The sequence below is a fragment of the Pinus tabuliformis genome, chromosome 1_1 (genome assembly GCF_031772625.1).
Source record: "Pinus tabuliformis cultivar Carrire ecotype Pingquan chromosome 1_1, CPIR1, whole genome shotgun sequence".
NCBI classification, from domain to species: Eukaryota; Viridiplantae; Streptophyta; class Pinopsida; order Pinales; family Pinaceae; genus Pinus; species Pinus tabuliformis.
In genome coordinates, this window is record NC_142297.1 from 645,317,261 (window position 1) to 645,330,561 (window position 13,301).

The 13,301-nt window shown below is 35.2% G+C and overlaps 1 protein-coding gene across 2 annotated transcripts; it reads right to left on the reverse strand.

The window, feature by feature from the left end:
- Nucleotides 1–283: 283 nt before the first annotated feature.
- On the reverse strand, nt 284–11,112 carry LOC149215009 (uncharacterized). Of its 2 annotated transcripts, XM_089392487.1 has the most exons (8): nt 3,807–5,639; nt 3,400–3,659; nt 3,073–3,179; nt 2,104–2,183; nt 1,249–1,977; nt 1,060–1,146; nt 875–967; nt 284–702 (listed from the first exon to the last, which is right to left on the reverse strand). In XM_089392487.1, the coding sequence occupies exons 5-8, from the start codon at nt 1,489–1,491 to the stop codon at nt 505–507; spliced, it is 621 nt and encodes a 206-aa protein (XP_089248613.1). In that variant the 5' UTR covers nt 1,492–1,977; nt 2,104–2,183; nt 3,073–3,179; nt 3,400–3,659; nt 3,807–5,639; the 3' UTR covers nt 284–504. The 2 variants fall into 2 exon arrangements, with proteins under 2 accessions (XP_089248613.1, XP_089248612.1); XM_089392486.1 differs by lacking the exons at nt 3,400–3,659; nt 3,807–5,639 and adding an exon at nt 11,017–11,112.
- Nucleotides 11,113–13,301: the final 2,189 nt, after the last annotated feature.

The window sequence follows — 13,301 nt, forward strand, 5'->3', positions numbered from 1 at the left end:
ACATCCAATTCTACTTTCAATTTTGCATCCATGGTTACATCCGCATTTGACTTCTTATATAGAGTATATTTTTCTTTACATATATGACCCCCTTTATAGATTCATAGTGAAATATATGATAGTTTCTAAATATCATTAAAGCAGATATCACAATTCAAAATCATTTGTAAAGAAATTTAAGAGAAATTGACAACATCCATCCAAAAAAATAACAATGTGTCATTAACAATTTTCAAAACATGTATAAAATAGCAACATAATACTAATAAAATCAGTATTATTTTTAATCAAAACAACTAAAATTCAAATATGATTAACAAATCAAAATATTTCATGAATATCGTTATTCTACGATAAATTAACAACATACATAAATCAAACTCATCGTATGATTACAAAATCAAAATGTCTCATTGATATAGGGTAAATTCACAACACCCATCTAAACATAACAATGTCATTCTACACAATAATTTCTTCATAAAAAACAATGCATGTGCATGCCTAGCTACCACCACCAAGATCATCCTCATGATCATCTTGACCATCCTCATTACTCTGATCCACATCATCACGAACACCGCAACTATCATCATCATCTCCTCCTTCACCACCATCATCCTCATCCTCATCCTCATCATCTCCTGATATATGTTGAACATAATTTGGATCATCGTCTTGGCAATCATTACCTATAGCATTCTGACAAAAAAAATCAATATTACATGTTAGTATTAATTACATAACACAACGCATGTTTTTGTTATACAATGTTAACCATAAAATGAGGTAAGATATAATATCTAATAGTACTAAAAAATAAAATGAAAATATGGTTTAAAAGTATATTGGAAATCCAACTAAGATTACATACCATAGAGTCCATCCAAACAACAAATTCAACCCATCTCTTTTGCTGCAACACCTCCTTTTCCAAATGATTTGGAGGTCTTCCATATTTTAGTTCCTATCAATCAGTAAATAGGGAGAAATTAGATAACAATGACTTTCTTCTAGTACAAAATTTATTAAAAAATATCACATGTTTAATATACTTACAAAGGTTGTTATCAGTGCTTTTAAACCTTTCTGGTCACTACGATGAGTGACTTTTGTCTTGGTTAACCTCGCCTTGGATGCCTTGTCCTTAAACATAAACCAATTCAATTTATTTTCACACAAATACATGTATAAGATACTTATAAGTATTAATACATTCTAAATAATGTTTAATGAAAAATTCAATACCTGAATGCTCTCATTGCCGGCTTTTCTTTGTGCATCCAACTTCTCATATGATTTTACAAGTTCTTTCCATACTTTAAAAGGTATGTCAATAGGTCTTTGTTTCAGTCTTTGATCTTGAGGCATTTTTTTAATTTTTCTTGTTTGGTTGCAACGAAACCTCTTACAATTGAGCGACATTTGCAATTTTATCTTCTTAACCGACCAACCGGTACCAAATTCATTCTCTATGTCTTGTACCACCATCTTTTTTAGGTGAAGTGGAATCTTGGAGAATGTGAGGTGAAGATGATCTCTAAATCGTTGAAGGCAGGAGTCCTTTAGCCTATTTAAGAATTGTTTTCCTGCTTCTGTCCTTCTTATCTCCCCTGAGACAGGGTCATACTCTATCTTGGTACCTAAACTACCAATAGATGATGCATAAGCTCAGGATGAACAAGAATTTGCAGTCCCAGGAGTTTCCACCAGAGAAGATGTTTCAACACAATGTTCTTCATTATTGGTGTTTGATGTCAATAACACTTTTTTCGATTTTTTTCTTGATCCAAGAGAGGATGGGGAACTAATGGATTCTCCTAAAGCTTGTTGATTACCTGGACCTAGTTGATTAGCTTCAGGGGATTTTGTCTTAAGAAAATGCATTAGGGATTCAGCATCCAAAGATTGAAGTTTTTTGAGTCCTTCTATCCCAAAAACATCTTCAAGCAAGGACTCCGTTATCGGATTCTTTCCCTGTCCAAATTTCAATGATTTACCACAAAGTATAATTATAAAATTATAATTCTAACTTCAAACCTTAAACAAAAAATAAAACATATTATATTATGCAATTATTCTATAAAAACAAAGTAAGCTTACCTTTTCCGATCCACTTGCACCTCCTTCTCCACTTGCCATATCCTCAAAGTAGAAGAGATCGATAGAAAAGGATGTTCTCCCTTAAAAAACAAAGGATTGAAGGTGAATAATCTCAAAATGGCTCTCTAGGGCGGAATTTGCAAACAACTTAGTTAAAAATCCAAGTGACAATTTCTATTTTGACAATTTCTTCCTTTCTTGGAATCAGATTCTCCAGTGCTAAATGATAAAATGGTTCAGCTCTTATGTTGTCATGTATATAAAAGACCTCATGCCATTATTCCCCCCTTCATGTTTTTTCCTAAAAAAACATTACCCTTTTTACATAATTACAAAATATAAAAAGCAGCGGATTTTTACATACTTACATAATACAAATAGCAGATTTTTAGCAATTAGAAATTAGATTTACCAAATTTCCAAATGTTTTTTATCTAATTACAGAACATAAACAACAACAGATTTTTACATAATTACATAATACAAACAGCAGCAGATTTTTACCAATTAGAAATTTCTAATTGGTAAAAATCTGCTGTTGTTTGTATTATGTAATTATGTAAAAATCTGCTGCTGTTTATGTTCTGTAATTAGATAAAAAAACATTTCAAAATTTGGTAAATCTAATTTCTAATTGCTAAAAATCTGTTGTTTTTATTACATAATACAAACAGCAGCAGTTTTTATCTGCTAAAAATTTGGAAGATGAAGATCTTATTCAATTTCTGTATTTAGTTTCATGTGGCAAGAACAAGATTCTTCTAAAGGAACCTAGCACTGCAACAATATCTACAAGTGATAATTTTGAATTCAATCCTCCCTTTTCGCACAAGTTGAAAAATATTAAGATTCCACTTACAGATATGAATGCAAATGAGAGGAAAAGAGTGATCGAAAATGTAAAAGAAGACAGACATTTCTAAAAAGATTCAAGAATAGTTCTCATCATGAAGGCTAGAAAAATCTCACCTCAGCAACAACTATTGAGCGAGTGTGTTGAACAGCTCCAAAGCACATTCAAGCCCGAACTTAAAGCAATAAAATCCAAAATTTAGGACTTGATCTCAAAGGAGTACCTGGAACGTGACAATGAAAACAGTAATTTATTGAGATATATAGCCTAATATTGCTGATTGAGATGCAAGTTGAAAACAAATCTGTAATGCAACTTATGGTTAATTTTGTTTTATTTTAGAGAAATAAAACATATCACAGATTGGATTTTCCATGTGAGTTCGATTGACTAACATAGAAATACTCTGTTTTGCGATAGAGGATAGAAATACATAAACTAACCGTGGCAATTCATTGCCAAAATTGTCAACTCCCCCTGATTCAGTCACTAATGGAGACTGTAGAGCATTTTCAAATGGTGTGCCAGTAACAACCTTATCATTATCTTATGTAAGCTCACGATTTGTCAATGGCGTACTACATTTTGGTCCAAATAATGTGTACAAGCAAGGAGATATATCATGGCCCTCAGTATGTCCAAGAGTCTTCAGTGGTGTGTCGAAGGATTCCATCCTCTGTTCCAATGTAGGTGATGACATATTCTGTGAAACAAATTGTTTACTTATCTCTTGAAAGGAAAAAATGAAAAAATGTCACACATACAGTGCACCAACTGTGTACTATGTTCCTTAAGATGAATCTGATAAAGAAGATGGAAAAATATGAAGTTCATACATAATTTAGCTTACCTTTTCAGAATCCATCGCTGCTGTTTCATTTTCTTTCTGTAGATTCTATAACTTCCAAGGGTTTGAAGCTCCTTGCAGTCTATGATAAATCTACCAGGAGCTGGTCATGGATTGGTCCAGTGGTATGATCATATCTAGCTCCCCAAGGGATGAGTCCATGGAAGTCCAGAGTTCTCTAGAAGCATGGGACATTTCTCAAACTGTGCTTTTAAAATTGGTGGAAGCATTTGCAAATTGGATGAAAAATTGGAATGAAACTCTTCAGCAGATTGTTTTTCTTCCTACCCCACCACCACCATAAATGCCAACAAGTATATATGAAAAGGAAATATTTCAGGACTTTAGAGCTCAAAAAAGTTCAATCACTATCACCCCAAGTTCTGCTGATATGAAAGCCTATTTCTGTAGAGAAGAAGTTCTTCGATACTCTGTTCCTGACAGGGCTGTCTCTTACACTACTGTAGATGGGAGTAATGCAGTTGTTGCTCCACTAAGGAAATTTGGTTGCAAACCTACCATAATGCATACACCATAGTGCATTATGACTCTTATTGAAGGATTGTCATTGGGGAACACTAAAGGAGATTACTCATTGATAATGAGCCAAAATGGAAGTAATAAAATATCCATGTTGAGAGCTATTGCGGGGATGTGGTGTTTTGGTAAAGGAACTAATAGGTTCCATATTAAACACAAAAATAAAGAATCAAATAAATCTACTTTACCAGAAGTTGTCAATCATATTCAGCGACTTAAGTCATGTTGTGATCTTGAAGTTACAGTGAATGACAAGGCCTGATCTCAAAATTTCATCTTAAGAATTGAAGGGGACTTAGGGGACAACAATAGCTTGAAACAATGGACATTTTCTTGCCTATCAATCCAAAAACTAAAGTATACATTTTCCATGTGCATACCCATCCTACAATTACTTTTAACAAGTACACATATGTTCTTAGGAGAGGACACATATGCTCATGTTTTGTAATGGAGGAGACGTATGACCAGTGGCCCATGGAAGAAAATTTCTTTGGGTTTGATGCAAATTTTGAATCTATAAGTATAGGTGCATGCATGGTATTGGAAGCCCTCTTGTGCATCCTTTGGGAGTTGATATGGTAGCAAATTTTGCTTCAATGAAAAAACTTCTAGGAGTCAAGGGTTCGAAGCTCCTTGCAGTCTATGATAAATCTACCAGGAGCTGGTCATGGATTGGTCCAGTGGTATGATCATATCTAGCTCCCCAAGGGATGAGTCCATGGAAGTCCAGAGTTCTCTAGAAGCATGGGACATTTCTCAAAATGTGCTTTTAAAATTGGTGGAAGCATTTGCAAATTGGATGAAAAATTGGAATGAAACTCTTCAGCAGATTGTTCTTCTTCCTACCCCACCACCACCATAAATGCCAACAAGTATATATGAAAAGGAAATATTTCAGGACTTTAGAGCTCAAAAAAGTTCAATCACTATCACCCCAAGTTCTGCTGATATGAAAGCCTATTTCTGTAGAGAAGAAGTTCTTCGATACTCTGTTCCTGACAGGGCTGTCTCTTACACTACTGTAGATGGGAGTAATGCAGTTGTTGCTCCACTAAGGAAATTTGGTTGCAAACCTACCATAATGCATACACCATAGTGCATTATGACTCTTATTGAAGGATTGTCATTGGGGAACACTAAAGGAGATTACTCATTGATAATGAGCCAAAATGGAAGTAATAAAATATCTATGTTGAGAGCTATTGCGGGGATGTGGTGTTTTGGTAAAGGAACTAATAGGTTCCATACTAGCAATTGTCCCAAAAGGTACAAAGAGAGGCCGATAGATTTATGAAGTTGGAATTGTTGAATTTTTATAAAAGGTCGGGCCAACTTCTAGGCTGCTATTGATATTGTATAGCTTATTAAATCTGAAATAGAGTAAAAGATATAGGAGACAGAACAGACTGGGAATGTAAGTCCTTTATACTGGAAGAGAAAAAGAGAACAGAGCAGCATGTAAACGCAGAAGAACATAAAGAAAACCACAAGACTTTCTGACTGAACATGTGTTTATTGGGGTCCAGATTCATTCACATGTATTTAAAAATGTTGACATGCTTGAACCAAAAAAGAAGAGAGCAGCAAGGGAGCAGCCAATAGGAATATCAAATGCACAATGCCTTCTTTGTTGGTATAAACAGATTTTGTTTGATGATGGTAATCATGTATTTTCTCTTGCAAATTTCAGGAATTGATTGATGCAGAGCATACAACAGACTTCTATAATCCAGCAAATTGTGATGGGTATGCTCCAGTTGGCAGTAGCTCAAATGCTTAAGAAATATGATGTTGCATTCAACTTTATCTATGATGATTTGTGTCGTTTGATTCATGAAGAAGGATTTTCTGAGGCAATGGCAGATCCAGAGGGTCTTTTTTGGCAGGTTTTTAATGCAGCTTGAAATGTTGGCATTCCTTTGGATAAGTGAAAATGCTTCTTTTTTTTCGTTTAATTAGTCATGGATACAAAAGTTCTCGATAACGGAAAACTGTTCTTGCTAAAGCTAACTGTGGTATGGAAGTTATAAAGTTTTAAAGATTTCGGGGAGACCGTTCTAGAGATTCCCGTCTGTCAACTGTTGGATTGTCAACATGAAATAAAACGAGGAGATTTCTAGCTTATCAATCCAAGGAGACTCCTTTCCTTTACATAAGGAGCTGATCAATCCAAGACAAAGTGGGAAGGACTACAATGCATAGATGTATGTCATCATCTCGTGACACTCGATAATCATGAAAAAAAACATAAAGAAGCTCATAACATATAGAAATAGAAGAAAGAGACTCCTTTACATGAGGAGTTGATCAATCAAGGACTCATGCAAAAGTGCTTTTTAATGCATATTAGACACACACATTGTCAATACACCAATCAGTCAAGAAAACGTGTCATTAACAGACCATATGCCATGACAAATCTCAATCCCTTACAACATTTAATCAAGAAAACATTTCAATTAGCAAACCAGCCATGACAAATCTCAACCCCCTAACAGCATTTAGTCAAGAAAACATGTCAATAAAAGGAAACGGTATATTTTTATGTTCAGATTGTTTTGTGAAGTTTTAGAAATTGTGATGAGGATCGTTCCTAAAATTTAAAAATTATTACTCTGGCAAGTAGAGTGGAACTTGATCTGAGGTTAAAAATTTAATAGAAAGAGGGAGACTTAATGTTTAAGGGCTAAACAGTGAGGATTTAACGGAGGATTTTAACGTGCTCAAGTTTAAGATGCAAAAACATTAAAGCACAAACACAAAATATGAGGAGATCCCGTGAAAATGGGTTGGGAGTATCAGAACGGTCTAATTGCACTGCTGAATCTGTTTTGAAATTCCAATCTCCAATAAATCTGGAAAAATAAAATAAAAATATTCAATTCTGAAAAAATAATGTATAATCTAATTCTAAAAATTTAAATAAAAACATCCCATTCTGTAAAAGTAAAGTAAAAACATCTCATATTTACTACTAACGATAGTTTCCAACTGTTACATGTGTTGCTGCTGGTTCTGCCATCGTAGAGCTGAGAGTTATTTCTGTGTCGTTTTTCAGGTAATTCTGTTTCATCTCCAGTCAAACTACCGTGCCAACGTCGTGGTATTTTTCCATTGATACGTGAAAGCCAATAACTGCCGTGCCCGATTTTTCAAGTGGACTATACTCATTAAGCACAACAGTTCTGCAAAGGCCAAGCAAGTAGCCAATTCTCATGGAATAATTACCACACAGAGCACCAAGGGAGCAGCCAATAGGAATATCAAATGCACAATGCCTTCTTTGTTGGTATACACAGATTTTGTTTGATGATGGTAATCATGTATTTTCTCTTGCAAATTTCAGGAATTGATTGATGGAGAGCATACAACAGGCTTCTATAATCCAGCAATTTGTGATGGGTATGCTCCAGTTGGCAGTAGCTCAAATGCTTAAGAAATACGATGTTGCATTCAACTTTATCTATGATGATTTGTGTCGTTTGATTCATGAAGAAGGATTTTCTGAGGCAATGGCAGATCCAGAGGGTCTTGTTTGGCAGGTTTTTAATGCAGCTTGAAACGTTGGCATTCCTTTGGATAAGTGAAAATGCTTTTTTTTTTGTTTAATTAGTCAGGGATACAAAAGTTCTCGATAACGAAAAAATGTTCTTGCTAAAGCTAACTGTGGTATGGAAGTTCTAAAGTTTTAAAGATTCGGGGGAGACCGTTCTAGAGATTCCCGTCTGTCAACTGCTGGATTGTCAACATGAAATAAAACGAGGAGACTCATAGCTTATCAATCCAAGGAGACTCCTTTCCTTTACATAAGGAGCTGATCAATCCAAGATAAAGTGGGAAGGACTACAATGCATAGATGTATGTCATCATCTCGTGACACTCGATAATCATGACAAAAAACATAAAGAATCTCATAACATATAGAAATAGAAGAAAGAGACTCCTTTACATCAGGAGTTGATCAATCAAGGACTCACGCAGAAGCGCTTTTTAATGAATATGAGCCACACACATTGTCAATACCCCAATCAGTCAAGAAAACATGTCAATTAACAGACCATATGCCATGACAAATCTCAATCCCTTACAACATTTAATCAAGAAAACATTTTAATTAGCAAACCAGCCATGACAAATCTCAATCCCTAACAGCATTTAGTCAAGAAACATGTCAATAAAAGGAAACGGTATATTTCTATGTTCAGATTGTTTTGTGAAGTTTTAGAAATTGTGCTGAGGATCGTTCCTAAATTTTAAAAACTATTACTCTGGCAAGTAGAGTGGAACTTGATCTGAGCTTAAACATTTAATAGAATGAGGGAGACTTAACGTTTAAGGGATTAACAGTGAGGATTTAACGGAGGATTTTAACGTGCTCAAGTTTAAGATGAAAAACATTAAAGCACAAACACAAAATATGAGGAGAGCCCGCAACCTAACATTGAATACAAAACTGCCTTAAAAGAGTGAATACCTATATACACCCCAGCTATAAAATTCAAGGATTTTAACGTGATCAAATTTAAGATGCAAAAACTGGCACAAGAAGAACAAGAACAGTGATAATTTAATATAACTAGTGATTGCCATCAGCCAGAGAAGAAGAACAGCAACAACAACCGGCAGACCAAAGAAACGATTAACTCTGAGGGCAAACAGCCAGGGAAAAAGAACAGCAACAACAACCGGGAGACCAAAGAAACGATTAACTCTGAGGCCAAGAGTGCAAGAAGATGGGGATGAAATACATGACTGTAGAAAATTTCACTAATGGCAGATCGCTTCCGTGACTGATGTAGCTTATATGACTGTATTATGCATTTAGTATGCAAACTATGAACACGCATAAAATACTAAAAAGCGTTTGTTGTATAGTATGCAATTTAGAATGGAAAAGATGGAAAACACATATAAAAATCTACAGCGGCTGCTGTTTCCTTGGTTGTTTGGTGGTGTTCCATGCGGACGTAAAGCTGGATATTTTCTGCAACTGCCTAAAACACAGATCCTTCTATGCCGCTATGAGATTTTATGTAAGTTCCGGAAGCATGAGGGTTACGTGGACCACAGGTATTTAATTATTGCAGGCGGACAAAAACTACAGCGGCTGCTGTTTCCATGGTTGTTTGGTGGTGTTCCATGCGGAGGAAGATAAAGCTGGATATTTTCTGCAACTGGCTAAAACACGCATCCTTCTATGCCGCTATGAGATTTTATGTAGGTTTCGGAAATCTGCGGTGCCACCTAATGAGGGTTACGTGTGCCACCTAATGAGGGTTACGTGGACCATAGGTATATAATTTTCGCAGCGGACAAAAATGGTAGGAAACCATGCCAGATGTCAACAGGAAATTGAAAGTGTTGACGACTGTGTTGATGCATAGGAAGGCCTATCGGCCTAATTAAACACAAAAATAAAGAATCAAATAAATCTACTTTACCAGAAGTTGTCAATCATATTCAGTGACTTAAGTCATGTTGTGATCTTGAAGTTACAGTGAATGACAAGGCCTGATCTCAAAATTTCATCTTAAGAATTGAAGGGGACTTAGGGGACAAAAATAGCTTGAAACAATGGACATTTTCTTGCCTATCAATCCAAAAACTAAAGTATACATTTTCCATGTGCATACCCATCCTACAATTACTTTTAACAAGTACACATATGTTCTTAGGAGAGGACACATATGCTCATGTTTTGTAATGGAGGAGACGTATGACCAGTGGCCCATGGAAGAAAATTTCTTTGGGTTTGATGCAAATTTTGAATCTATAAGTATAGGTGCATGCATGGTATTGGAAGCCCTCTTGTGCATCCTTTGGGAGTTGATATGGTAGCAAATTTTGCTTCAATGAAAAAACTTCTAGGAGTCAAGGGTTCGAAGCTCCTTGCAGTCTATGATAAATCTACCAGGAGCTGGTCATGGATTGGTCCAGTGGTATGATCATATCTAGCTCCCCAAGGGATGAGTCCATGGAAGTCCAGAGTTCTCTAGAAGCATGGGACATTTCTCAAAATGTGCTTTTAAAATTGGTGGAAGCTAAGTCAGATGATCTTTGGTATCATAGAGATTTGTTCCTTTCACTTCTTCATAGGCACCTTACTAGCTAGTGCCAGTGAGAAGTATCAGTGAGTTCTGAGGGAGCAACATATCTTTTCTTACTATGCCAACTATATGCCCTAGACTAACGTAGAGGAACGTGTCAGTCGACCTGTGTGTTAATGTTATACATAATGCAGAGGAACAAAGTCTTATACATCGTGAGCCATATGAACTGTGTAGAGCCAAGAGCCATCGGTGATAGATTTGGCAGTAACAACATACCAAGCAGCTCTGCTATTGTTGTTCAGTGAAGCTACGAAGCTGAGCTGTGTAGAAATTAAATCTCAACTAAATTTGGAAGATGAAGATCTTATTTGACTTCTGTATTTAGTTTCATGTGGCAAGAACAAGATTCTTCTAAAGGAACCTAGCACTACAACAATATCTACAAGTGATAATTTTGAATTCAATCCTCCCTTTTCGAACAAGTTGAAAAAAAATTAAGATTCCACTTACAGATATGAATGCAAATGAGATAAATAGAGTGATTGAAAATGTAAAAGAAGACAGACATTTCTAAATAGATTCAACAATATTTCTCATGATGAAGGCTAGAAAAATCTTACCTCAGCAACAACTACTGAGTGAGTGTGTTGAACAGCTCCAAAGCACATTCAAGCTTGAACTTAAAGCAATAAAATCCAGAATTCAGGGCTTGACCTCAAAGGAGTACCTGGAACGTGACAATGAAAACAGTAATTTATTGAGATATATAGCCTAATATCGCTGATTGAGATGCAAGTCAAAAACAAATCTGAAATGCAACTTATGATTAATTTTGTTTTATTTTAGAGAAATAAAACATATCACAGATTGGATTTTCCATGTGAGTTCAACTAACTAACATAGAAATACTCTGTTTTGCGATAGAGGATGAAGAAGATTTCTAGGTCACTTGCAAATCGCTCACCCAGTTCTACCTTCAAGAGGAGGGACTTGTAAAATCTGCTGCTGTTTTTATTATGTAATTATGTAAAAATCTGCTGCTGTTTATGTTCTGTAATTAGATAAAGAAACATTTCAAAATTTGGTAAATCTAATTTCTAATTGCTAAAAATCTGCTGTTTTTATGACATAATACAAACAACATCAGTTTTTACCAATTAGAAATTTCTATTTTCTAAAAAAAAAACATTTCTCTTTTTAACATCAACATATTTTTATATAATTACATACAAACAACAGCAGACTACTAGTAAAAATTTACCAATTAGAAATTAGAAATTAGAAAGAAATCTATAAGTATCTTTGGAAAGAAAAATCTACTAGTAAAAATTTATAAAATATTACTAAGGGACTAAGAAGGTGTTGTTCCTAGAAGGAAGAAGTCTATGCTCGAGAGTTGGTGATGCCTGCATGTTGGTTGGGAGGAACAAGCACTCTCCAATAGATTTCCCAAAGGAATTTGTAAGTTTTTATTTGTGCTTAATAACAGACTTAAGATTATTTTGAAGTGGTATATTGGTTTGTTTTGACAACAAGGTTATTTTGGTCAAATCATTGTTGCGGTATTTAAAATTACATGAAACTTATATGAGTTTATTATCTGCATTAGGATTCCTTAGAAATCTACCCATGTGAAAACCTTAATGCTGTAATATCTTCCCATTCTGACTTGAATTAATGTTTGGATCTTGATGCTGAAATGACACAGTTGTGTCTTTGCCTAAGGTGACTAAGGTTGCTGTAAGCACTGATGTGGGGTCCCATAACCACCTCATGGATGAGACTGGAATAAATAGTCCTTGTTTATTACTAAGATTGATAGAGTATATCTGCAATTGTAAATTAAAACACTGGATAATGATTGATTGATATGAATTTATTAAGGATGATATCGACATTGGGCCTCTTGACTGTGTATAGATATACAGTGATTGGTCACGAGGTGTGTGGCCTTTGACCTTTCATTAGCATAATTAGTACTGTTCCTACTACATTGCCACCCTCTTAAGAATGTTTTGTCCTCAAAGCATAGTAAATGAGATTTTCTCTTGCTGAGCATGCTTTCTTGGTAGCATCATCTTTATTTAGTTGTGGGAGTTTGACTCAGTTCTTGATTTGAGTGATGGCGAGGTTCCTTTACAGTGTGCACATCATATTCTGAAGTCTTTTGGCCTAGTTATTCAATGTGAAACCTTGATAATCCATGGTAACATACTTTCTTTGTGGTTATATGTTTGTCTGTGTTTCTTGCCCCCTTTCTATTAGTTGTAGATCATTTGTGATGGGAACTTTCAACCCATATAGTTCATAATTTTGTCTTTTCTAGTTAAATTACTTGAGCTATTCTTCGAGTTTAATGTTATAAGCACCCCACTGCATCAACTATTCAACACCTAGTACCCTACCCATCTCATTGAGCTGAAGAGCATAGAGTTGTGTTAAATGTTCCCATTCTTGTATTTGAACCATGACTTTATGGAATCTTTTTACTGTCTTGACCTTTTATCGATCAATGATTTTAACTATGGAGTGGGGTACACAATTAGGTTCAGTTGCTTAGCTTAGTTGATGTCTATACAGTTATGGGTACTGTTGGAATCTACAAGTATTCTTTTGCTGCTCTTCTAAGGTGCACCATATCTTTCTTTCTGTTTAAGCCAACAGTCACAGCTAAAATTTCTTCTTTAGAGCCACTAGGTGGGTCCACCTCTGATATTTGATCTGATGGATTGTTTGGCAGCATAATTTTTTGTGTTTTTAAAAGTGTATGTTGAGCATCGGGCAGCTAGGATTTAATAACTTGCCATCTGGAGATGCAATTGATGCATCGAACTACATTATGATGGAACCAAATCCAGGGGTTGAGACAGACATAGTAGCTCCAATATTGGATTTTGTGGGAAGT

Bases quoted from the DNA above. Each gene is read 5' to 3' on its own strand.
- LOC149215009 (XM_089392486.1), bottom strand. From the start codon at position 1,491: ATGGTGGTACAAGACATAGAGAATGAATTTGGTACCGGTTGGTCGGTT. The intron at 968-1,059 runs GTAAGTATATTA...ACTGATTGATAG, and splicing joins AAGCACTGATAACAACCTTT to GAACTAAAATATGGAAGACC. The intron at 703-874 runs GTATGTAATCTT...TTTTTTTGTCAG, and splicing joins TTGTTTGGATGGACTCTATG to AATGCTATAGGTAATGATTG.